At 50.2% G+C, this 27,302-nt stretch overlaps 1 protein-coding gene across 1 annotated transcript in view; it reads right to left on the bottom strand.

The window, feature by feature from the left end:
* Nucleotides 1-240: 240 nt before the first annotated feature.
* TEKT5 (tektin 5) overlaps nt 241-27,302 on the bottom strand; it is a 39,044-nt gene continuing 11,982 nt past the window's right edge. The window contains exons 5-7 of the mRNA XM_065893375.1: nt 25,107-25,329; nt 4,622-4,776; nt 241-643 (exon numbers count right to left, since the gene is read on the bottom strand). Coding sequence (XP_065749447.1) covers nt 430-643; nt 4,622-4,776; nt 25,107-25,329 — 592 coding nt within the window. The 3' untranslated portion in view covers nt 241-429. The remainder of the gene's footprint in view (nt 644-4,621; nt 4,777-25,106; nt 25,330-27,302) is intronic.

The raw sequence follows: 27,302 nt of genomic DNA, 5'->3' as shown, positions 1-27,302 counted from the left end.
CACTCGGCTCCTGAGTGACAGCTGGTCTCTGGACTCTCAGCTCCGATGTCCAATCTTTGGACACCATGGTCTATACTGTGCTCCTAAATGGACAAACAGGTTTAGAAAGGGTGGCCTCTTCCATTCCTGGCAAGGCTGACAACCTTACAATGCTCCATCACCAAGAGGGGGGTCACAGTCTGTCTCCTCCTGGGATCAGCCAGAAAGCTGGTTCTGCAGCAAGGAACGAGCTCCAGGATCTCTGGTATGGCACATTTATTTTAGCTCTTTATATATATATATATATATATATATATTTGTTTTTTCCCCATGATAGGAGGAAAGGAAGAAAATGACACTTTTATTTTGTTTTTCTGACTTTGCAAATTCTATGCTGTGTAAGGAACGTGCATGGAGCAGGGCACCAGGGGCGCCAGGGGCAGCGGCGGCTCAGGGGCAGATTCCCAGGCAGGGGGTGCTGGGGAAGGTCTTCCTCATGCCCATGCACTTCTTGTCAATGCACAGGGTGTTGGCCTTCATGGCCAGCTCGTGCTCCAGTCGGCACTTGGTCATGACCAGCAGCTGCTGTGTGTCCTGCGTCTCCCGCAGCCTCAGCTTGAGGGTCTGCACGGTGTCGTTGATGGTGAACACCTCGTTCACGAGCCTGGGGAGAGAGCAGAGGGGAAGGTACGGTTCAGCCAGCCGGGCAGCACAGGTCTCCCTCGTGCCAGGAGCCAGGTGGGAGGGGCTCGGCTGGCAGAGAAGACAGAGGGGGAGCAAGCAGACAGGTGAACACGCAGCAGAGTTGCTGAGAGCGATGAGTGCAAAGGGAGAAGTAGATGGGATGTTCAGGAAAACAATCTGGCAGTTCCTCAGTTAAACACAGACTCGCCAAAGGACCCAGCAATTCCACTCCTGGGTATGTACCCACAAGAACTAAAAACAGACACTCAAATACTTGCACAGATACTCGTGGGGCACTAATAACAAGAGTCAACAGGTAGACACAGCCCAAATGTCCATCGACAGATGAATGGATACACAAGATATGGTCTATCCCCACACTAGGGTATTGTTGAGATGTAATGAAAAGGAATGGAGCAGCGCTACGTGCTACGACATGGATGGACCTTGAAGACATGAGGCTGAGTGAAAGATACCGACACCAAAGCTTATATATTGTCCGATCCCATTTATATGAAATGATCAGAATAGGCAAATCCATAAAAAGAGGTAGTAGACTAGGGGTTGCCAGGGGCTGAAGGGAGAGGAATAGGGAGTGACTGCTAATGAGGACAGGACTTCCTTTTGGGTCAAATGAATGAGAATGTTCTGGAGCTAGCTGCACATTGTAAATGTACCAGGTGTCACTAATGGTATGTTACTTTATGTTGTACGTATTTTATCACAGTTTTTTTAAAAACCCAGATAACAGGGCCAGCCTCGTGTAACTAAGATGGTCAGGTGTGATGTCTGCTCTTGGCATCCATCTCAGGTCCCACCTGTGCCCCAGCTGCCGGGAGTGTTGGCTGTTGATGGCTCCTAGGTCCACACGTCTCCAGGGAAGCCAATGGCTCACCAAGGGCAGTGGGTACAAAAGGCCATCCCCTGCCTCAGGGTGGAACCAGCTCCGTGGTGTAATTCACTCTCCAGAGTTCCCCGTGGGATCAGGCTGAAGCGGGGCTCCCCTCTCCTGAAGCTCTGCTTCTGTGGGACCTTCCCCTTTCTGAGGAGGGAACGTTTGAGCGAATGAGCTGGCTGTGTAAAGATCAAGAGGGAAGCACTCTACAGCCGCTGATCTAGAGAACTCTGTGCGATGCTGGTCATGTTCTATATCCGCACTGCTGGATCCGGCGGCCACTAGCCACGCGGAGCTCACGAGTAATTGCAAGGCGGCAAGATCAACTGAGGAGCTGGATTTTTCATCGTTTTTCATTTTAAATCATTTAAATGTAAATGGAAGAGCCACACCCAGCTGGTGGCTACTGAATTGGACAGTGTGGTTCTACAGAGAGGAGCACATGCAAAATCGATTGGTCTGGATTTGTTCTCAGGGCAATGGGAAGGCGCTGGTGAGGCGGTGGGCGCTGAAATGGGGAATGATGTGCTGATTCAGATTTGGGATAACCTCCAGGCTGCTGGGTAAAGATTAGATTGGACAGGGATAAGAGTGGAGGTGGGAGAGAGATTAGGGTTATTTCAATATCCAGATTGAGTGGGTTGAATAGTGTCCCCCAAAAGATATGTCCAAGTCTGAACCCCAGTACCTGTGAATGTGATGCTCTTTGGAAGAAGGGGTTTTTGTAGATGTAACTGAGTTAAGGATCTTGAGAAGAAATCATCCTCGATTTAGGATGGGCCCTAAATCCAACGATTTGTCTTGTAAGAGAAAGGAGGGGGAGATTTGAGACGCAGAGACACACAGGGAAGAAGGCCGTGTGAAGACGGAGGCAGATGCAGTGATGCAGCTACAAGCCAAGGACCGCCAGCCACCACCAGAAGCCAGGAGAGGGGCCGGGAAAGGATGCTGTCTTAGAGGCCCCAGAGAGAACCAACTCTGTTGATCCCCTGATTTCAGATGCTTGGCCTCCGCAAGTTTGAAAGAATAAATTTCTGTTGTTGTAAGCCACCCAGTTTCTGGTAACTGGTCACAGCAGCCCTAAGACAGGAATATACCTGGTGAGCTGTGACGGTGGGTTGGTTTGGGGGCTGTGCCCTAGGACCCACCTTGGGGGTGGTGGGGAGGGACAGTGAAACTGTGCTCAGGACTGGAGGACACGCTGCTGGGAGGACTTGGGTTGATATTCCAAGGATGAGCATCCCCATGACAAGCCTGAGCTAGAGAGAGGCGACAGAAGCAGCCTGGAGACCCTTCTTTCCTGGGGGCTCTCTTGAGCAGTGCTGTCCAGCGATGGAAATATTCTGTTCCGTGCCCCCAGCCACACGTGGCTCCTGACCACTTGATATGCAGTTTGTGTGAATCAGGACCTGAATTTTAAATTTTAGTTCATTTTAACTAATTTAAATGCAAATCTAAAGGGACTTTCATTCTGAGGAATGGAGGAATGGACATGGAAGGGACCTGCATGCTCAGAGAGGGTCCGGAGAAGAGGGGCCACCTGCGGGAGGTAGAGGAGAAAGACCCAGAGGTGGTAAAGGGAGGGGATGGAGGGACAAAAAACGTAATGCGTGGACGGGGCAATTCAGCTGCTGCAGAAGGCAGACAGCTTGAGTGCTGTTGTCCGCTCAGTTCCCAACACACGTGCACACATACACACACATAGTACACACACATGCCACACACACACACATACACATACACTGCCCGGGACTCTTGAGCCAAACACGCCTCATCCACGTTCTCTGTCTACACCCCTTGGTGGCACAGTTGGTGGACGGGGAGGCAGGGAGTGTGTCCCAGAGCAGTAAGTCCCCCGGGACAACATCTGGTCCCTCCCCTTAAAGCTCGGTTGTGTGTAAGCCTCCCTGGGGTGGACAAATGGGTGATCAGAGCCTCTGCACCAGGGCTGCTGGAGCCCAACCTGAGCATCTAAGATGCAGGGGCAGGTGGAGGAGGGGTCAGGAGAGCTTCCCCAACCCCTCACCCAGGACCTGGACCCCACCCAGCCCAGGTGGGGCAGGACCCTGGCCACACGGCACCCGCTTCTGGGGTGAAGACTTTCCAGGCCAGCAGCGGGCTGAGGAGCAGGTAGCCGGGCCTTCAAGCTCAAAGCCAGGTGTCGATTTGCACCCCACCCCCGACACAGCCAACTTTTCTGTGTCCCACAAGATTATCTCAGGCAGTAACCGAGGCCGTGCAAACCTCAGCGCATGGAACCACCTGGCGTTTCCTCTCCAAATACTTTCCCTCCTCCTTACTTCTCCAGCGCTCTTCTCCACATCTCAGCTCGGAAGGAAGACGAGCCACTGAGTTGTCGGGGCATTTGTTATGCAGCAATAGAGAACGAAGACAGTGCCCCTAGCATGGAGGGCACAGAGCAGCCAAGTGACCAGCCCCAAGTCACACAGCCTGTTCGTGGGAAACTAATCCCCCATGTCCAATGACCACTTCCTTCCTTGCCTGGTCATCATCCCATTCCAAACCCCTCCCCCAGACTCACAAATCCTGTCTCTGGGGCTGCATGAGTGTTTTGCCCCTCTCCTGTGAGGAGGCCCTTCGTCAACAGAAGCAGCCCTCCTTAGCTAAGCCGCAGGGTTAGGCTATTCCGAGGGCTCTCAGCTGAGAACTTCACAGAAAGGGCGGTGGAGGATGACTGAGGTGTGGGCTGGGCGCCTCTTTCATGGGAGCCTGGAGAGAGAGAGGGTGACGCCCGCAAGGGCAAGGGCCACGTCTCTGGGCTGGGTGGCTCCCTCTTGTTGGCTTTTAGGGGACAGCTGGAGGGTTCCCGGAGCAGAACAGAGCTACGAAACCATCCTCACTTAGATGAGAGGGCTGCAGTGCAGGGGGGCGGTCTCCGCGGTGAGGAGGCCATCAAGGGCACCCCAGAGCCCCAGGCCCCCACCCAGTGCCCTGTGGAGTCGTGGGCCTGGACGTCCTGATGGGTGGAGGGTCCGTTTTCCAGACCCAGGCTTCCTGGCAGCTCCAGAGACCCACCCCTCCCCCTGGGCCTCCACCACTCACTTGAACTGGGGCATGTCCCGGCACAGCTCCACACTGGGCCGCTGGGTCCGGCGCTCCAGCCTTGTCTGCGCCACCTTCAGCGGGCTCTCCTTGGCCATGATGGACCTTTCCAGCAGCGTGATGGTGTTCTCCGTCTGGAAGATCTCCTGCAGCGTCTGCAGAGAACACTTGCGGTATCAGAAGGAACCTGATCTTGAACTTAGCCAGCCATGAGTACCCCCAGGACCGAGTGTTCTCAACAGAAGTCACCTCACTGTGGGTGAAACGTGCATTCTCCTCCTTATCGTCACTGGATGCCCTAGATCTGCGAGCAGTTCTAGTTTTCATGGTGCCCCTCCCCTGCGAGAAGGCTCTTTGTGGGTGGGCTGTGCTAACACCCCTCTCAGACTCAGCAGGTCCCAATGGCGAGGTGACATGTGCTCTGTTCCTGACAAGCCTAGAAGCGGTACCCTGCCATGGTGCCCCCCAACATCCTTCCTTTGGCTAATCTATTCGTTTGCTGTCTGTCTCCCTCACTAGCATGTAAGCTCCCAGAGGTCAGGGGCTTTGCCTCGTCCATTGCTGTATCCCCCATTGCCAGGAACAGAGCTTGGTGTAGAGTGAGGGCTATCAGATAAAATACAGGACACCCAGTTATATGTGAATTTCAGACTCACGACAAAGCATTTTTTATCATATGTCTCAACTACTGCATGAGACATAGTTACACTAAAAAAACCACTTGTCGTTGATTTTGAAATTCAAGTTTAACTGGACATCCTGCATTTTTATTTGCTAAATCTGGCAACTCATAGTAGGAGCTCAATGAATATTCATTGAATGAATGAATGAATGAATGAATGAAGCACAGTGGGATCCAGGAGTGTAGATTTTTAGCTAGCTCCCCAATGGTCCTTATGCACACTGAAGTTTGGGAACAGTGTGCCCTGAAATTTATCTAGCCTTGTCCATCTCAGATTTTAATATGGGGAGCAGTACTTACACGTGAGTGTGCCAGCACTCCTGAATGCAGTGGGGACTGCAAGTCTAAGACCCCGTCTCACCTTCAGGGACTTTACAGTCATGTTGTTTTTCTCTTTGCCATGAGCTATGAAACATTCACGAATCATAACAGGTACTGGGATGACTATTTTAGCTGGGTCGGGCCCATATTCTGTGGGCAACAAGAAACTGCTTAAAGTCCTGGCTTCCCTACTACCTTAAGAAAAAAAGCCTACAAGGAGAGCATTTCTCTACTTCAAGAGAACAAAAGGATGTCCTTTTCCTCCTGGGGGTGAGATGGAGGCAGAGTCGTCTGAGGGCAGGGGGCGGCACTGCCTCTTTCAAAGCCCACCGAGGAGGAAGACTGACCCCTCACCTGGTCCTCAGTGAGCCACCCAGACCGGAGCGATGCCAACCACACGCTGGTTAAACATTATCCATTGAGAATGTTCTGTGCCCAACACTTGGGAAGGTAAACACTCCAGTAAGTGGGGGGAACACCTCTCCTAGAAGCCCTGGGGAGTTCCCTCAGAAACCTGCCCTTTGGGTATGCAGAGCTCAGAAAACACCACCCCAGCGTCCTGTGGAAGAAAACTGAGCCTTCTAAACAGGAGAAATGCTTCTCAGCACCACACTGCCCCGCGTGGAAACAGCCCCCCCGACCTACTACCTAGATGGCCCTATTGGGGGGTACCTACTGCTGGCGTGCAGTGAGGGGGACATTACTGAGGTTTGGGCTGCTGGTGGTGCCCAGCCCGGGATGCTTCTCTCTCGCCAGAAGGCTGCTGCTGGTGGAACCAAAGCCAGTGGCCTGTGGCTGCGCCTACCTTGGCTTCTCCTCTTTGTTCTCTCTCCTGCCCCTCTGGCCCCCAGCTTGGGGCCTGAAATGTTACAAAAGGCCTATCGCTGTGTTTTTTTAAAAAATTTTATTGTAGTACAGTTGATTTACAATGTTGTGCTAGTTTCAGGTCTGCAGCAAAGGGATTTAGTTAAGTATATTCTTTTCCATTATGGTTTATTACAGGATATTGAATATAGTGTCCTGTGCATACAATAGGACCTTGTTGTTTATCTATTTTACATATAGTAGTATGTATCTGCTAATCCCAAACTCCTTATTTATCCCTCCCCCACTCCCTTTCCCCTTTGGTAACCATAAGTTTGTTTTCTATGCCTGTGAGTCGGTTTCTCTTTTGTAAATAAGTTCATTTGTGTCATATTTTAGATTCCACATATAAGTGCTATCATATGGTATTTGTCTTTCTCTGTCTGGCCTACTTCACTTAGTATGATAATCTCTAGGTCCATCCATGTTGCTGCAAATGGCATTATCTCGTTCTTTTTTATGGCTGAGTAGTATTCCATTGTATATATGTACCACATCTCCTTTATCCGTTCATCTGTCGATGGACATTTAGGTTGTTTCCCTGTCTTGGCTATTGTGAATAGTGCTGCTATGAACATAGGGGTGCATGTATCTCTTTGAATTAGAGTTTTCTCTGGGTATATGCCCAGGAGTGGGATTGCTGGATCATATGGTAACTCCACTTGTAGTTTTTTAAGGAACCTCCATACTGTTCTCCACAGTGACTGCACCAATTTACATTCCCACCAACAGGGCAGGAGGGTTCCCTTTTCTCCACACCCTCTCCAGCATGTATTACTTGTAGACTTTTTAATGATGAAAAGGCCTATCTCTTGAGTCTAAAAAAAGGGCTGACATTCATTCACGTGTTCAATCATTTCTTCATTCACTCATTAATTTACGGATTCATTGATTCGCTTGTTGACTTAACTGCTGACTTGGCACCTACTGGGTGCTAGGCACTGTTCTAGGCAGTGGACACAGCAGTGCACAGAACAGGCAGAAAGACCCATCTTCACAGAGTTACAGGCTAGTGGATTATTCACCCATTCCTTTGCTCCTGTACGCAACATTTATTCAGCACCCACAAGCCGTTACTATTGTACAACTGCAGCCATCTTTACCATCACAGAAGTTCAAGTTCCTTCCTGTCTGTTAAAAACACATATTGGATGCCTTTAGTGTGCAGGACATTGGTGGGAGGTGCCATCACCTAAGAGGCATCCAATACATTTCAGTGTTCCAGGAACTCTCGTGTGAGCACAGCAGAGGGACAGGGACACAGCAACACAACAAACGGGAGCTCCTGGAGAACTAAAACCTACTAATTATTTTTTCAAACCTGCTGACCACCTGCAGGAGGGTGAGCACCGCCTCCTAACACTCTCTCATCCCCCTTGATTGACAAAAAGCGGCTGGGAAATCCAGAGACTTCTGCAGGCAACAGGCTCCAGCTACATTTTAACAAGCCTGCTCTGCCTTGTTACATGTATCTTTCTAGCTACTCTCTACTTCTGGCAAGTGCTGTCCGTTTTCCAGCTGTAGAAGTAATATACTTTTTTTTTTTTTTTTTTTGCCGGCCGCGGGCCTCACTGTTGTGGCCTCTTTCGTTGCAGAGCACAGGCTCCAGTAATATACATTTTAAATGACTTGATTGAAACAGGAGTATAAAGTAAACAACAGCCCAGGTGGCACGGGGGTAAAATCACGAAGGCCGCCCAGGCGTGACTGAATTTGGAAAACCCTGTATCATACTGTGTGTCCCCCCTGGGTACCTAGATACAGCAGGTGAGAGAATTGAGAGGGAGCTGCGGAGCTCGGGGGCGGTGATGGTGGAAGGAGGGTGGTAAGGGGCAAGGGCCACTGTGCAGCCCCCTGCCCCCAATCTCCTCCTCGGGGCTGGCTTCTGGAGGTGCTGGGGGAGGCGGGGTGGCTGGAACCAACTCTTGGTTTTTCTTCACCACCCGCTGTCCCCACTGGCATTTCTTGAGCGGGCCTGCCTGGGGATTTTCCACAACAGTAGGGGTTTTCCAGAATTGGCTGCTCTAGAACCCACTGATGACTCACAGCCAAAGCAAATCTGCCCAGGTGGGTCTATACTCTGACATAAAGGTTCTCCGGAACCTCCTGTCCAGCCTCTGTCACTCACTGTCAGGGTCCTCTTCATTGGAAGGGAGAAAAAAGACACACACACGCATACACACACACACACACACACACACACACACACACTCCGTCATGGGGGCAGCTCCTGATGCCCACCCCAGTCCTGCCAGCCTGTGAACCTCCAAAAGCCCTGGGGTCAGTAACTCAGCCTCCAGAAGTTTGAGGAGTGTGACCCCCAAGGGCCAGGAGGCGGAGACCACATGGGCTGACCAGAGGCAGGGGCTGGAGGCAGAATAGCCTTGACCTTCATGCTCAGGAGGAAGTTAGAGTGCCAACACCGAGCTCTGAGCTCCAGGACAGCCTGGTCCCTAGATCCCAAATTCCATGATAGCCCCTAGGAGAAGAGCCTGAAGTCTAAGAGGGTGACATACACATCTCAGCATGTCCACTCCTGGTATATACTGTAGGAGCTCAGGACCACTAAGGGATACACATGTCAAGAAGGTTCAGTGAGCTGGCAGCATCTGGGTGCCCATGACCATGGAGACAGACATTAAAAAGTGGTAAATGAGCAGATGGAGGATTTCGGCAGCCAATAGGTGGAGAGCATTAACCTCACATAGGAACAACGGTGGGTCTTTAAAAGGATGCAAGGTGAGAAAGCCAGGAAACAATGAGCTATTTTATACAATCCCTTTTGAGGAAACTAAAAATCCATGCACATACAACGGTCATCCACATTTTGTGAGAACACATTTAAATCAACAGTCCATATTCACTCAGTTAAAGAGGTCATATTCACTCATTCATTCATTACAATGGTCATCTATGGAAAGTCATCTATGGGAGAAAGGGAGTGACCACAAAGAGTGGGGATAAAAGGGAATAAAGAAACGAGGGGCTTTGTACAAACATATGTGCAAGGAACAAGGAATATGATAAGCTCACCTCTCTTCAACAGGGTCAAAAGGGAAAAAACTCCCCACAATCCTACCTGATCTAAGGTTTCCTTTTAAAATAACTTTTTTAGTTTTTTTTAAGGGAGAAATTCAATTAAGAACAAAATACTATCTAATAGTAAAGGGTATTCATTCTTAAATTGGTTTGTGCATCAGCATTACCTTGAGAGTATTTTAAATTGTGGATGCCTGCCCCCTGCAAGAGGTTCAGATTTCATTGGTCGGGGGTGCAGCCTGGGTGTCAGGATGCTTTAGGAGCTCCCTACAGGTGTAGCCAGAGTCAAGAACCATTGGTGCAGGTGAAACAGAGACGTGCAAACGTTACAAAGTCTCAGAGGAAAGGAGATGGATTACGGACCACAGTTAGGGACTTGACGTAGCAAATCAAAGCTGTCTGTCTTGGCAGGAAACCCCAAATGGGGTCAAGGGAGTAATTTCATCCCTAGGTAGAAGATATTTTTGGAGATATACATGTGGGTGATCTGTTCGCTATGGGCTTGGGTTTCCAGGAAGGGGTCTAGGGAAGGGGTCGCTGCCTCATCACAGGGTTTTCAGGTTTCTGGGGGAAGTCCGATGTCAGCAATTTGAAACCGTGGTGCTCCAACCCCCAGTCCCAGAGCTGAGCCCTTGTCCCACCATGGCTACCCAGGCAATCCAGACCCCTGCCCACGCAGGCAGGAAGCTCAGGGCACAGGCAGCCTTCCAAGGTGGGAAGGCCTGGGCAAGTTTGCACATGCTCTGCAACTCAGAATCCCTCAGGCCCAGGTGCCTGTTACGTGCATGTGCACACGTACACACGGGCACACACACACACACACACACACACACACAGTGAGTGTCTCAAACCTCCACCTCCCTCTGCAGGGGGAGGGAGGTGGAGGTGTTTGAGACACTCACCCACCTACCTGCCCCCAGAGCTGGTGTATCTCACACATCCACGTCAAACCCAGCATACTCCCACCACAGGGCCTTTGCACGGACTATTCCCTCTGCCTTCCCCAGATATCCACATGGCTCATTCCCTCACTCCCTTCTGGTTGTGGCTAAAATGCTCAGAAGGCCTTCCCTGATCATTTCCTTTAAAATTATAACCCCCAGGAATGCCCTGGTGGTCTAGTAGTTAGGACTCCACGCTTTCACTGCCAAAGGCCCAGGATTAATCCCTGGTCGGGGAAGTAAGATCCCACAAGCATCGTGGCGCAGCCAAAAAAAACCCCTAAAATTACAACCCCCAAGCCGGCCAGCACTCCCAATTGTCCAAACCCTGCCTTCTTTTCTTTGTAGTCCTTACACCTTCTGTCATACTGAGCTTCATTCATTCATATTGTTCATCAGCCCCCACCACAGAGTCAGCTCCACGTGGGAGGGATTTTTGTTTTACTCACTGCTGAATCCCCAGTGCCTAAACCTATCAATGCCTGGGACACAGTAATAATAATAATAATGACAACAACATCCTCTTACACTTAAAATAGTGTTTACTGTGTGCCAGGCATTTTGCTAAGGGCTTTGTGTATATCGACCAATTAGCAGGTGCTTAATGAACACTTCCTCCCTGGGTGGACCAGTACACACCATGGGGTGTTTGGTTAAGAAGAGAGCACAGACGTTGGCACTAGATGGCCTGAGTCTCTCCAAATCCCAGCCCCAGCACATCCAAGCTGGGTGACCTTAGGCAAGTGTCCTAGGCTCTCTGAGCCTTTCCAGTAAAACGGGGATCATAACCATTCCCACTCCATAGAGTAGAGGTGAGGCCATTACTGCCAGGCCTGGGAGAAGGAGCTCTTGGAAACCTTAGCAAGTGTACAAACCCCTTCACTGCGGGCACACAAAACTGGTGACACTCCCACTCATTGGCAGTAACTTGAAAAGCATTGGTACCAAGTCCTGCTCTTCCCAAAGCAAGCGTGTACCTGTGTGTGTGTGTTTCTCCCACAAACACACCCTGGAAAGTGCCACGAGGAAGTCATCCTGCCCCTTCTCCCATCTTTCCTTGGCCAGCTGGAGATCTCTTTCCCTCCTTCCCTCTCTTCCTGTCTCCCCAGTCCCTAAGCTGGGGAAGGGCTGCCCTGAGCCCCAGAAGCCCCCTCTCCCAGAGTCCCCAGGGATGTTAGCCTTTCTGCTCCCGCAAAACCAAGGAAGTAGGGGGAAAGCTGCTCCTGGGGCAGGGCGCAGGCTGGCTCACCGGAGCAGCTGGGCGAGCCGCTGTGGGATTGGCCCAGGGGGTCACCCCATGGGAGGAGTCTCAGCAGCCTTGGCCGGAAGCTGGAACTCAGTTGGGAAGGAGTGGGTGGGAGTGGAAGGGTCACCTCACTCCCCTCCCCAGGCCCTAGCTCTGGGCCCTGTGCTGCAGGCTGCCTGCCAGTCAAGGTTGCGAGACTATTCTAAGCCTCCCACATACCGTGCATGGGGGCGCGGGGAGGGCAGGTCACTTCAGTTCACTGAGTCCCTCTGTGATCACACAGACCTAGGTTCAAATTCCAGCTCCTGCTTTTCCCCGCTGTGTGACCTTCAATGGGTCACTTAACCTCTCTGTGCCTCATGCAATCATGCATTCAATATCTACTGAGCCCTTCACTCAGTAGCCCCTTCTATGGGGCCAGACACTGTGCAGGGCGCTTGTTCTCTTGTCTGTAAAGCCAGTACGACAATAACAACTCACCCACCAGGTTGCTGTGCGGATTAAATGAAATAACGTGTATGAAGTGCTTAGTGCTGGCATATGCCATGGGCCGTCCTGCCTCCCCACCCTGCCCCCAACTCCCATCCTGCAACGTTCAGTCTGTTAGGAGATTTTTCCTCTGTGATCATTGGTCTTTTTTTTCTTTTTAATGTCAGGCAATCTGAAGAAACTCAGATTTGTTTGACAGAATTTGTCTTTGCAGGCAGCTTCAGTTCCCTCAGACCTCCAGTCCAGGGCTCAGGGTCAACCTCCATCAACCCACTTCTTTGGGCGTAAGGTGTCAAGGCAGGGGTCACCTGCGCAATCGAGGAGCGTCCTCTTTCTCAGCCTCTGGAATGTGGCTCAGAGGGGAGTCAGCTCAAGGCAGAAGGTGGGCCACATACCCCCATCCCCCCACCGGCTTGGGGAACCAAAGGTCTTTCTGTTAACAACCCCTACCCGCTCTGCTCCAGGCAGATTCCCAGCCACAGCGGCCTCCATGCAGGCTCTTGGACGTAAGAGCCCTGGGTGGGAAGTCAGGAGACTAGGGTCCTGTCTAAGCCCCGATGCAAACCAGCTGTGGTGCTCACACCCCACTCAGAGCCCTGGGCTGTGGGGAGAGGCCCAACTTCCTCATCCAGTGAATGAGGACTCGAGGCCTGTCTTCCTCACTGGCTAGGGCACTGCAAGTGCTTCCGGACCACGTACATGCTCTAACCCATCACCCACCAGCCCCACGTGCCCAGAGCCACTGCCTCTGAGATCCGGCCTGAGAGCTGTTAGCCGCAGGTATGGCTGTCTCTGTGTGTGTGTGTGTGTGTGTGTGTGATTTTAAGTCTTCAAGTCAACCCCCCTCAGATGGCTGGGAGTCCCCAACACGCAGCCTTCCGGAGCCTTTTGAAGATGCTGTAGACAGTGGACACGTTTTTCTGTAAAGGTCTGGGTGGTAGATATTTTAGGCTTTAGGAGCCATATGGTTTCTGTCACAACTGCTCAACTTGGCCACTGCAGTGCAGAAGTAGCCCCGAACAATACGTAAATGTATGGGGGGATCTGTGTTCCAGTAAAACTTTATTTACGGAAACAGGCGGAGGCGGGGTGCAGATTTGGCCCTGGGGCCGGTAGTGTGAGGCCCCCGCTGTAGTCCCTCACAGAGGAAGTCCTGGTCCCTCTAGGCAGCCCAGCGCACACAAGCCTGCTGCGCCTCCGAGGTTTCCCACGTTCAGAGAGAACAATTTCTCTAGCTCCTTGCTACTCAAGGTGTGGTCTGTAGACCAGCATCACTGGATTCTGAGCGCTTGGCAGAAATGCAGACTCTCAGGCCCTACCCCAGACCTACGAAAGTGCTCTGCATTTTAACAAAACGCTCGGGTGATCACAGGTACATTAATGTTTTAAAGCAGGACATGGTCATGTTTGTAGTTTGAGGCAAATCTCTCCGGCTGCCATTTGGAGGGTGGACAGAGGGGACAAAGGAGGGAAGAAGATGGCCAGTGAGGAACTGAGAGGCAGGAGGGCCCACACCAAGGCAGGATGGAGAGACACAGAAGGAACGAGTTCACAAGAGTATACAAATGGGGAGCACTGGTAATGGCTGGGGTGTGCCAAGGGAGGAGGGGCAGCCCCCAGAATCAGGAGGGGCCTCCAGCCTGTGTTCAAATGCCAGCAACATAGGACTGAGCACATGGCCTTGGCAAAGTGCCAAGCCTCTCTGAGCCTCAGTTTCCCCATCTGTATAATGGAGATGATAACAGTATCTACCTCAGAGGGTGACTGCAAGGATTGATTTAGGTACCCCATGTTTAGCACACTGGCTGGCACCTAACAGGCACTCTATAGACCTCAGCACTTTCTATCCATCCATCTATCCATCCATCCATCCATCCATGTATCCATCTACCCATCCATCCATCCATCCATCCATGTATCCATCTATATACCCATCCATCCATCCATGTATCCATGTATCCATCCATCTACCTATCTTCTACCTTTTATCCTTTCTTTTTTTTTTTTTTTAAGTCAAACCTTAATGCCAGGAGACCAAGGCTTCTCAGTCCTGGCACTATTGACATTTGGGGCTGGGTTATTCTCTACTGTGGGGCTGTCCTATGCACTGTAGGATGTTTAGCTGCATCCCCGGCCTCTACCCACTAGATGCCAGTAGCACCCCCTACCAAGTTGTAATAACCAAAAATGTCTGTAGACGTTATCAGATGTCCTTGGGGTATAGCACTGTCCGTTGGAAGGCCACCGATCTAGTGGTTATTATTATCGTTGTTGTTGTTAGGCTGTGGTGGTGGGAGTGGGGGAGATGTTCACATTAACTTAAAGAATGAACTCTAGAGCAGAACACCTAGATTCAAATCCTGGCTCTGCCATTTACTTGCTGTGGTGGGTGGGGGCGGGGGGCTTTAGGAAAATACTTGTCTTCAGTTTCCTCATCTGTAAAATGGGGCTAATAGTAATCCCTTCTTCATGGGGTTGTAGGAGGGAAGATAAGTTAATGTTAGAAAAGCACTTAGAACTCTGCCTGCACAGAGTAAGGTTAATATGTCTTTTGTGGTGATGGTGAATTTTTTTTCTCTCTCCTGCTACTTGTAATCGGATGGCAAACTAGACCGTGACCGTCCACCCTCAGACCTTGTTGGGGTCCCCAGCGTGGGGAAAGGGTGAGGTCTGAGCTGGAAGTGGTCTCTGGTCTTGAATGGGGTGTGAAAAGCACTTGCCAGGTCTGCCTCGGACGAAACCAACCTCGGCTCAGTGGAAAAGGGCGCTGATATTCCTGGCTGGAGTAGAAATCCACCCAAAGCCTTTGAAAGGGGGAATGTGTTTGGCAGAGTCGTTGGCCGTGTAAAACTATCTGCCTGCATTTGTCTTGTGACAGTAGAGAAAGCTTCTAGGCTTTCTCTAGGGCCGGGAAATTATTTTTGATGTGGAGGGAAAAAACAGATTTAGCAGTTCCAGCCGGCTTCTGGGTGCTTTGTGCAACCTTGCAAATTTATTGTTTTCCAAATTGCATGAAGCCAAGGGGTTTCCAAGGAGATGCCTGGCTCAGTGTGGCTCCCCAGCTTAGGAAGGCAGCTTGGAATCCTTATTTTTGGTCAAATGGTGGAAGATTTTCAAGCGCGGCCAAGCCCAGGGGCAAGAACTAGTTGAGGAGGGCTCCAGAGGGACTTGGCCAGAAATGCAGGGTGTGAGAGTGCCAGAGCATTTTTTTTTTTTTTTTTTAACCATTTTTATAGTTAATAGTCAAACTCGGCACTCCTGACATTTGGGGCCACAACTTCTTTGTTGCAGGAGGCTGTCTCCTGCGTTGCAGTGTTTAGCAGCCTCCCTAGGCTCTACCCACTATCTATCTGGTAGCAGCACGCTGCCCCCCCGCAAGTTGTAACAAACAAAATGTCTCCAGACATCGGCAAATGCCACCGGGGAGTAAATTCAGCCCGGGCGAGGATTACGACTCTGGAGGAGAGATGTTGAGTCAACCCTGCTCGCAGTTGTTTCTGTCCAGAGGCAGCCGGCTGCCTTCAGACAATGCCAGGCCAATACAAGTATCAGCTGCTCAGAGGCCGTCTGGGGCCAGGGGTCCTGAAAGTCCTGGAGGGGTGGGGGCTCCCTGCTAGAGAGGACACTTGTATGATTCTGTGAAAATTCATGGAAATCTACTAGCTCAGGCCCCCGAGGCTCTTCTTCTTAATGCTTATCACAATTTTTAATTAATCATGTATTTACTTATTTTTTTTTAAATTGGTCTATCCCACTAGAACATAAGCCCCACTGAGAGCAGGGATCATTGTACCCCCAGCTCCTAATTCAGAGTCTAGCACACAGGATGTGCTTAGTAAATACCTCTCAGGGAGGGAGGGAGGAGAGAGGAGATTAGAAAACATTTGTTGCACGTCTATGCCTGGGAGGCACATCTGGAGAACTGGTCAAAACTCCGATGGCTGGACCCCAGAGTTTCTGATTCAGAAGGTCCAGGATGGGGCCCAAGAATGTGCACTTCTAACAAGCTCCCAGGGGATGCTGGTGATGCTGGTCCGGGGACCACACCTGGAGAACCACTGGTCTGAACTCTGAACCTTTAGCTCTCAACCTTGGCTGGGAAGTTTAAAAGGTTGGATGCCCAGGCCATACCCCAACCAATTAAATCAGAATCCCTAGAGATCAGGGTGATTCCAATGTGCGAGGGTTGAGAACTGCTTAGCTGTACCTTTTCAGGATTATTCCTCTCTCAGAAATTAGGAAATCGAGAATCAGAGGAGTTACTTTACCAAATCCAGCCCTGGTCTTTTGATTCCAGAGGCCATATTCTTTCAGTCACTTTGCTTGTCCCTCCCCATCAACAGGTTATAAATCAGACCACGGTTTTGTTTTTTGGGTTGTTGTTGGGTTTTTGTTTGTTTTTTTTTTTTACCATTTTTATAGTTAATAGTCACTGAGCACTTACAAGGCGACCAGTCCAGTGTGGATGCTCTTATTCTCAGAGCAAATATTTGCCAACCATTATTGCTCCCATTTGACAGAGGGAGAAACTGAGGTACAGAGAGGTGGGACAATCTGACCTTCGTCACATGGCCAGGAAATGCTAGAGCCAGAACTGAACCCAGCCATCTGCACTGCACAATGGGGCTCACACGTGGGAGAAGAGTGTCAAGATGGAAGAGGAATCTGGACCAGGATGAGGCAAGCATATGTGAAAGCCAGGAGTATAGGTGAGGCTGGGCAGCAGGTCCTGAGTAGGCAAGGAGCTGAGGACCCAAAACTGAACGAGTCACAAATTGGAAGAAACTAGGAGACTGCTGGGACACACCCATACCCAGGAGGTGCCAAGGCAACTCTCTGCCTCCCCCAGACTTGCATCTTATATTCTTCTTGTCTCAGCAGCAACCAATCCCGGTGATTGCCCCACCCAGGGCTTCCAGTCAAAGCATACGATTGGCTAACACCAACTGCAGAGGGCAGTAATAGCTTCCTTGAGTATCAGTGGTCCACAAAGTGAGCTCAAAACTACCTCATTTGCACTGTCCTCAGCTCCTACCCGGGCCATGCTGACCCACGCTCATTTTCGGCCCCCTCTGTGGTCTGGTCCCTCCAGCATCCTGCATTTGTTGGCTGCCTTCCGAGCTCTGGACCTTGGCCCTGTTTCCCTGATCCCAGCCGTTCCTCTCTCACTTGGCACAGTGTCACCGTGGACAGACAGCGGTGACCCAGCACCCCCGCCCCATCATCCCACCATTTCACAGCCCTCAGAACTGCCCGTATATGAGCTCTCGTGGACCCCTCAACCGGGTGTCCCCAGGACCATACCTCCCAAGTACAGTGATGAGACCTGAGCCTACATGACACCAGGGAGCCTTTGATTCCTCTTGGTACTAAGGTGAGCATCAGGTAGAGAGACCTACTGAACACAGCCCCGAGGCCTCTCCTGAGGGTTACCTTGGAAACCCCCTACACACCCACACACCCAAGCATGTCTGAATAATTATTTAGTCTACTTCTTCAAATCAACTCCTTTTTCAGCCTTGAACAAATGTATTTGAAATGGTATCTTTATATCATTGCCACACATAGAAAATGATTATGGTTATCTCTTGCCATTAATAGAAAGTACTATCACAGTAGAGAAGATGGAAAGAAAGAACTTGATTCTAAGTTCTGTTGTCTTTCAAAGGTTCAGTGCCAGCTTGAGGCTTGAGTCCTGGCTGGAAAGGGGGATTCCCAAACAAAAGAGCGATGGCAAAGACAGATTAGCGTCACATCAAGCCTTGTTCCTCGACACTATTGGGAGGATTGATGGAGGGAACTTGAAACAAGAACTTTCTCACTAGGATGCAATGGTGTTTAAGGCCTGGCCCGGCCCCTCCTCACCACAGGCAGCCGGGCCGGCTGCACATCCCCTGGGCTGGGCTGGTTTTAGAAACGAGCCATCAGGAGCTTGTCTGCGGGCACTGGTGCTGGAAGGGATCCGACTGCTTGCAAAGCACAAAAGCTTTTCCCACTCCACCACGGGTTCCAGGCCTCGTTGGACAAACAGAGGGGCTGGCGGCAGGCTCTGGGGCCCTCAGATGGCGACTGCGGGCCCTCACCCCACAGACACGCGTCTTCCTGCCCTGGCGTTGCCTCCTGGGGCAGGAGAGGTTCTGCTGGTGTTAATGACCAATTGGAAGTCGAAACCCCAAAGAAACTTCAGAGTAAAAGCAAAACCTTTCAAGGGGAAAACTCAGAGCCCGTCTGGGTTCTCTACAATCCTTTCCAGGCCTGGCTGCTTTCTCGCATTTCCTCCAATGCACAGAGCAGAACATGCCAAGGTGCAAGCCTGCTGGCATCAGGCAGGTGATGCAAATGCGCAAAGGGGGCCGTGAGGGAAGACCGTGGGGACTGAGCCAATCGGAGAGCCCGGGCCCTGTCCAGCGAGGGGCTGTGGCCATTCAACTCCTGTTTGTTGCTCCCCTGTAGGAAAGTGGGCTCGGAGTTGCTAGAGCCACCCATTTTTCCAGAGATTCTAGAAATCTGAACTTCTACATAAAATCTCCATTTTTTACCAAGATATTAAAAAAAAACAAAACCTGAGAATGCATAGAAAGGTATGTATGTGAATGTTCATAGTAGCTTTATTGGTAACAGCCCCAAACTGGAAACAACCCTAATGTCCATTGACAAGTGAATGGATAAACAAATTGTGGTATATGGATACGATACATACCAGGGCTGTATACATACAATACGGTATCCATACAAGACATACAAGACACAGGAATAAGAAGGGACAAACCAGGAATCTCGACTACGCTGAGTGAAAGAAGACTAACGAAAAAAGAATGGATAGGGTGTGGTGCCCTTTATGTAATTATTGTAGAAAATGCAAATTACCCTGCAGTGACAGCAGATCAGTGGTTGTGTTGGAAATGAGGGAGGGAGAGATGACAAAAGACGTAAGGAAACCTTTTCATATGTTCACTACCTTGACTGAGGTGGTGGCTTCATGACATACATGTGTTAAAGCTTCTCAGATTCTACACTTGAAATATGTACAGTTAATTATGTGCCAAGTAAAAACAGAGCTGTTATAAGAAAAATGTGAGACGCCAAATAATAGGTGGGTCAAGTTTAACCCCTGGACTACAGGTGTTTATCCCCTGATTTAAAAACTAGTCCGTCTGCATTACTTTAGACTTCACTGAGCTCCATGCATTTTGGGAGGCGCTGCCATTGCAAAGGTGAGGGGTGCTGAGAAATTCTCATGACAGCAGTGGTGCAGACAGGCCTGGCCATGGTGAAGATGGTGACCCAGGGACACCAGCAGAGAGAGCCTGTCACCTGCATTCTCCAGCTAAACTCTCAAGGTTTTCTGAAAAATCTAAAGCAATTGAACTTTTTCCCTCTGTCAGTCTAGTCGGCCTATTCAAGTATCGAATGCCCTCTCAACAAGCCTCCAGCTAAACAGTTGGCTGTATCAAAAGCAAACAGAGGGGCTTCCCTGGTGGCGCAGTGGTTGAGAGTCCGCCTGCCGATGCAGGGGACACGGGTTCGTGCCCCGGTCCGGGAGGATCCCACGTGCCGCGGAGCGGCTGGGCCCGTGAGCCATGGCCGCTGAGCCTGCGCGTCCGGAGCCTGTGCTCCGCAGTGGGAGAGGCCACAACAGTGAGAGGCCCGCGTACCGCAAAAAAAAAAAAAAAACAAAAAAAAAAACAAAACAAAACAAAAAAAAAAGCAAACAGAGGGCTTCCCTGGTGGCGCAGTGGTTGAGAGTCCGCCTGCCGATGCAGGGGACACGGGTTCATGCCCCGGTCCGGGAAGATCCCACATGCCACGGAGTGGCTAGGCCCGTGAGCCATGGTCGCTGAGCCTGCGCGTCCGCAACGGGAGAGGCCACAACAGTGAGAGGCCCGCGTACCGGGGAAAAAAAAAAAAAAAAAAAAATAAGCAAACAGAGCCATTAGGAGAACACAGCAATTGTCCAGACAAGAGATGGTAGAGGCCTGGGGCAGGGCGGAAGCAGAGGAGGGAATGGGGAGTGAGGAGATTCTGAAAGTAGAACCAACAGGATTTGCTGGTGGAGGGGATGTGAGGTGGTAGAGAAAGAGGAGCATCTAAGTGGACTCCAGAATTGGGGATTGAGCCCCTGCAAGCTTCTGGAAGCATCTGGAAGTGAGAGCCACCAACTGAGATGGTTGGAGCTCCAGGTGGAGGAGGCAGTAGGGTGAAAGTTGGCTCCTGTTTGCTACAAGAAAGCCTACAGCTTGCAGGGGGCGGTGTGCCGTTGAGAGGAAGCAGAGAAATCCGACACATCTCTCCGACAACCCAGTCGAGGCCGCGCTTCTGGCTTATCCTCCCCAGCTCCTAAGGTCACTTGCCCCGACCACATTAATAACCAAGATGGAAAAATGAGATTTTGATTCAAGGGCATGCATCTGGGAGGGGCGGCAGAAATCCCAGAGGGGTGTTTGCATCTGCAAAGTCGGGCGGGGAAGATCTATGGGATGGGCCGAGCGGGCCTGATCCCTCGAGGGAGGAATGGCTGGGCTTGGCTGGGAAGCTTGGAAGCAAAATGCAATTAGAGAAAATCTGGTTAGAATTGGATGACTGTGGCTTGCCTTTTGGAAGGATTTGGTTCCCCCAATATTTTGAGTTTGGGAGAGAGAGGCAGGAAGAAGGAGGGAAAGAAGAGAAGGAGACAGCTTCTTTGTCAAAGCCAACTCGCTTTACAACCTGCACTCTGCCTTACCTCCCACCGGTGGTATTGGCAACTTCCTGAGGCTGTTCAACATGCATACGCTCAGGCCCAACCCCAGACCTGCTCAATCAGAATCTGCATTTCGATGCAATCTCCAGGTAACATGGGTGATTACTGCACACAAAGTAATACTTGAGATGCACAGGTCTACTTTCCTCTTCTCCAACAGTCAGGTTTTCACCTACCATCCTTACCATTATGGTCATATCCCCTCACACCACTTGTGACATGATTAACAATCTTTTCAAGTCCATTGGCTTTTTAAACAACAAAAAAACAAACCTTAAATGCATTTGTTTAAAAATAAAACTTTATATCACTATTATCAGTGGAAAATCAGCATCATTTGCCATAATGGAAATAACCATAAAAATGCACGAACAAGATGAAAGTAAAACCATGTGACTGAAACTCCGGCTGGATACAGCTGCCTGCCCAAAGCTCTCAGCCTGAGGCCGGCGCTCTCTGTTTAAAAGGGAGATCAGACGGGGTTAAAGAGGTGAGGAAGGCCGTCTAGCATCCGATCAAGACTCTCCTCTTGAGAGCATCACAAGGATTGAAAAAGGACTAAAGAAGGAATAACTTTCTCACTGTGTGATTCGGTGATATTAACGCTGCGTCCGTGTAACACACCTACCGGCATTTCCCCTGCTGGGGCCTCGTTCCCACAAGTGTAGAACAAGCGCTATGCTGTAGCAGCGTCCCTGCCCCCATGCCCCCTCCCCCCAGGTCCTTGCACCTTGCCCTCCACATTGAGTCTTCCACTAAAAGGCACCTTGGACTGGGCAATTGGATGCAGGGTACTTTTGCTTATCTGGAGACACGCCCCTCCCCCACCTCCCACCCAGCACTGGGTCCCTGGTTCTCAGGAGCCACCCACTCTGTGGCTATCAACTGTTTCAGCCCAAAGAGGTCACCAGCCCTTCTTTAAGCAGTGGCCAGTATGACTGGTTGATACCCCAAGGCCCCGATGTGTGAGGACCCAGGACAAGTTACAAGGCTTGGGGTATGGCCTTGGGGATAGAACCCCAGGATCATGGTGAACATGACCAAGACAGCCAAGGCTGTCTATGCAGCCCTAAACCACTGGGGCATTCAAAGTCAGCATGGGGAACTGTGGAGACCTGGCCTTCCAAAGTGGATTCCTATGACCACCTGGGCAATAATTGCTTTGCAGTACAGGTAGGGATGGGGGCCTAGAATTTTCCAGAAATGCCTCTTGCCAAGGGGAATCAGGCCAAGCCCAACAATTAACAGTTGAAATTTTAAAGAGAGCATTTCAAATCCTCCAGCTAAAGCAAACTGTTGAAAGGTGAAATGGTTGCTATATATTTATTTTCATTATATCAACTCTTTCCTTTACTATCTTAGAAAAACACTACGTGAGATGGTCACCAACCAGAAGACAAGTGAAATGTCAGTCGTGTCATGTTGGGGTCTGGTGTATTTCAAATGGGTGCTCACTTACTTGCAAAGCAGCTGGTTATTAAATAATGACTATTAATAAAAATCCACGTGGGAGCAAAAACTCTGCGATCAGCAGTGATGAAGCTGCTAGTAATAATTCAAAACTTCCGTGGAGAAATGTGAATAGGGAAAAGGGTATGCACCCCACCCCACCCAGAAGATCCGTGTTCTCTCCATCAATAATATTAATACTTACAGTTACCTTTTACTGAGTGTTTACTGTGTGCGAAGCACTAACAACTCCGCAGAGATCAACTCACTAATCCTTACACTATCATCACCAAGTAGGAATTCTTACTCCTTGTTTCACAGATGAGAAACCAGCCACCAAGTCCCACCAAAGGACTTGCAAAGGAGTTCCCAAGTCACCTCCAGGCCTCAGACTCATTTGGTAAAACTTGACAGTGAACTGTGTTTGATCCACTATAGGAAATGCCTCATTAAAAGAAAACACTTGCACAACTGCCAAAAGGCGAAAGCAATCCAAGCATCCATGGAGGAATGAATGGATACACGGCGTATACATCCATGGAATATCGTTCATCCTTACAAAGGAAGGACATTCTGATGCGATCTACCACATGGATGGACCTTAAAGACATTGTGCTAAGTAAAATAAGCCAGACACAAAAGGACAAATACTGTATGGTTCCACTTATATGACGTACCTAGTCAATACTGTATGGTTCCACTTATACGACGCACCTAGTCAATTCATAGAGACAGAAAGTAGAACTGGTGGTTGCCAGGGGAGACGGGAATGGGGAGTCATTGTTTAATGAGTACAAAGTTTAAACACAGGGTTCTTTTCACTTTGGGAAGATGAAAAATTGTTCTAGAGATGGATGGTGTTGAAATCTGCACCACATGTGAAGATACATAACACAGAACTCTACACTTAATAATGGTTGCTGCGGACTGAATGTCTGTGTCCCCGCAGATTCAGATACTGACACCCGATCCCCATTGTGACAGTATTAGGAGGTGGGGGTCTATGGGAGGTGATTAGGTCATCAGCTCATCAATGGGATTAGTGCCCTTATGAAAGAGACCTCAGAGAGCTCCCGCACCTCTCTGCCATGTGAGGACACAGTGGGAGGACAGCATCCATGAACCGAGAGGTGGGTTCTCACCAGACACCACATCTCCCAGTACCTCGATCCTGGACTTGCCAGTCCTCAGAAGTGTGAGAAATAAATTTCTGTTGTTTATAAGTCACCCAGTCTATGGTATTTTTGTTATAGCAGCGCAAACAGAGTAAGAAATGGCAAATGTTTTGTTATGTATATTTTATCACAATAATAGAATGATTTTTCAAGGAAAGGAAGAAAGAAAGAAGGAAGGAAGGAAAGGGAAGGAGGGAAGGGAAGGGAGGAAAGGATGGAAGGAAGGAAAGGAAGGAAGGAAGGGAGGGAGGGAGAGAGAGAGAGAGAAAGAAAGGAAGGAAGGAAGGAAAGAAGGAGGGAAGAAAGAAAGAAAGAATCCACAGGAGGTCCCTGTGCCTGCTCCTTCCTCCAGCCTCATCCCACATTCATCCTCTTGGGAGCACTCGCCCCACCCCATCCTTTGGCTGCCTAACTCCTTATCCTCTGCTCTTAATGTCAATGTCACCTGCCTGTCTGATTTACCTGGTGTAAGAACTCCAGGAGAATATCTGGCGAATCTCCTTGCTTCCTCTCTCATTAACACTTATCACAACCTTGCAATTATTTTAGAGAAACTTCTGTTTTATCTGTCTCTCCATACCCCAGGCCAAAGGGTGGCCTATGTGGGTGGGCTTAGACTGCCCCTGTAATTTCCATTAAACCCTGCCTGCAGCCCACTAAACCTCCCCAAATATATATACAGTAAAAAGGGGTACTGTTTTGCAAGTTCAGGTTCAAGACTAGTCCCCTGTCTCCCCACCCCCTTCCCACCAGATTGTCATCCCTAAGTCCTTCCTGTGTACAAATTGTGCAGCCATCACTGCTCCCCGACCAAAATATAAATCCCCTGAGGACAGGCACCAGGGGACCGTTTGTGTGACTCCTCTTTTCATTCCAGTCCCTAGCACAGCATCTGGCAACCAGTAGGTGCTCTAAATTGAGGAGAGTATAAATTCCATGCAGAGAGGACTCCCCCAGGGGTGGGAAACAGCATGACGTGTTCAAATACAGGAGCAGGAAAAGGGCATGTCAGTGTGGGAACAGCAGGAGATGGTGGCGGGATTAGGCTGTCCTTCCCGCTCCTCAAATTCAAAAAGCACCCCACCCCTCCTGATGCTCTTGAAGCCTTTGAAGGTCAAGAGGTTACATTTCCAAAGATGCTGATGTGGGCGCAAAAGACCCGCTCAGATCTGTTTCCTGGGGCTCTGATATTGGCACCCACCCTCGTTGGTCACGCTTGGCCACACGCGCTCAGATGGAGAAAAGAGACCTTGGGGCCATCGGCAAAACCTTTGGGTGTTGCTGTGACAGCCAGGCCAAGCTCCAAGCTCCATCATCCAGTGAGCAAGGAAGATTCACCCCCAAGATGCTGGAATCCCCCAAAGGAAGCTCACAGCCTCTGCCCCCTTTTGGGTGGACAGGCTCATAGACCGTGGGTCGCTGGGACCATTTCAGCAGCAGCAGTGGGGCGGGCAGCTCGACCAGAAGCTGCTGAGACCCAAGGGCGAGGGCCGGGGGCCTGGCATCATGGACCCTGGTCCGCACAGGCACCTCGCTTACCTTAGCCAGCTCCATCTGCAGCTTGTTCTTCACATCGGTCACCTCGGCGATGCGGGCATTGAAGGCCAGATTGGTGCTGGTAAACTGCTTCCACATCTGATCCAACAGCACATTGAAGAGGTTCTGGGCCTCCTCCCGCAGCTGGATGGAGTTGGCTTGCATGTTCTGTGAGTGCCTGATATTGTCGTTACTGAACTTGGCCCATGTCTCAGGCACGGAGATCCTGCAAGAGGCACGAGAGCGAACTTACCAGGTGAGGAGTCGGGGGTCTCCAGCAGGCTTGGAGATCGTCGAAACCAGGGTTTCCCAACCTTGGCACTTCTGACATTTGGGTCAGCATAGTTCTCTGTTGGAGGGGGCTGTCCTGTGCACTGTAGGATGTTTAACAGCATCCCTGGCCTCTACCCACTAGATGCCGGTAGTAACGCTTCTCCAGTTGTGACAATCAAAAAAGTCTCTAGACATTACCAAATGTCCCTTGGGGGAGGGGGGACGATTGCCCCCAGTTGAGAGCCACTGAGCTGACCCAAACACCTCATTTACAGATGAGGTAACTGCAGACTAGCTGGTTTCCCGAAAGGGCACTTGGTGAGTTGTAGGAGAGGAGAGATTCCCCAAAAGAGCTTTTTTCTCTAACACTCCCTCCACCATCACCAAAAACACAGAGACAGGCCAAGAAGCGGGCATCGGGCATGATGCTGGCTGCAGGGCTCTTTCAATTCAGGGATGAGCCTGTGGCCATGCTACTTGCACAGACTTATTCATTCAACAAATGTTCTTTGAACACCTACCACAGGCCAAGCCTTGTTCTAGGCACTTGGGATAGAGTGGGCAACATCCCTGTCCTCATAGTGATAAATTTCCGGGGGTGGCGGGGGAGATAGACAATAAATAAAGATGTTCACACATTGTGTTATGTTCCATGAAAGAATTTAGAAGCAGGATGATGGAAGAGAGACAAATGGAGTGGGTCATTACGTGTCAGTCAGGGCCATAAAAGGAAATAAATGGAATTTATGCTCAGATAGCCCTGAGGTGCTCATAGACTAGCAACGCACGAAGTTGTCACCACCCCAGGTGTGAAAGGCAAGAGAGGGAGCCATGCAGAATAAATCCCCAACATCTTTCTCCTCCATCTCATGTTGGTGACCCTCCTATTGGCTGAACCCAACTGGGAACCAGTTGGCAAAGACCCAGGAGAGGCAGTTTGTAGAGGGCAGGCTCCCCTATAGGACTCACAGCAAGGCAGCTAGAGAATGGATCTGGGAGGACAAATGGAGCTCAGGCTATATTGGAAAGGGCAAACTAGGGAAAGGGCAGACTGGGAAGGCTTCTTGGAGGCAGTGACACATAAGGGACTCAGTTTAGGGAACAGAAAGTCCTTCCTGGCCGAGTATGTAAATTCAGGCAATAAGCAATCAGCTATCGTACAGGAGTTTTCTCCTCTGGGAACCCTTTGAGAAACAGAGACACATGCTTCTTTGAGCTGACTTCAGTCTCCGGATAAACCAGATTAGATAACTTTTCAAGGTCTTTTCTAGCCGGGAAGTCTCCAGTTCTTAAAATAAAGCAGATTTTTATTCTCAGGCAGTAGGAAAAAAAGAGATTCAATCATCTGGAATAGAAGTCTCTTTCAGGACATTTGAAAGCACGCTTAGATTACATAGTGAATAGAAATATTTTTAAAAACATACAAAATGTGGTTGTTTTGTCTGGCTTTTGCAGGAGTTAAAATCAAGCCTCTGGAGAGGCCTTGGGCTTCTAAAGATGTGAGAGGGCACTGAGTCTGACCCAGAGCTTTCATCCGACGAAGACCTGAGGCTCAGGGAGGTGAAGCGTCTTCTTTTCCAAGGTCACACAGCTACTCACCATCAATAGAGGAATGAGGAGGCACCAAGGACAGCAGAGAGGATTTATTCTGAGGGTACCTCCCACTGCTCAATGGGACACTGTCAGTGTCAAGGGCAGCAGCCGCTAAGCCCTCCCCTGGAGCAGACAGCTGAGCTCCCCGGGGAAAACAACCCGCTTAATCACACTCTCCCTGGGGGAATTTGCCGAGGCAGCCTGTCTCCTCACAGGTGATGTGCTTCGGTAGGGGGAACGTGCTTTCTGGAGCCTGTGTCCTCTAAAAACATAGGACCCAGCAGGCTTTGCTGGGGAGGCAGGAAGGCGCTATGGTAAAACAAAGGCCCAGTG

Source organism: Phocoena phocoena, chromosome 15 (assembly GCF_963924675.1).
Source record: "Phocoena phocoena chromosome 15, mPhoPho1.1, whole genome shotgun sequence".
In the NCBI taxonomy this organism is placed as follows: domain Eukaryota; kingdom Metazoa; phylum Chordata; class Mammalia; order Artiodactyla; family Phocoenidae; genus Phocoena; species Phocoena phocoena.
This window is presented reverse-complemented; position numbering and strand designations above follow the sequence as displayed.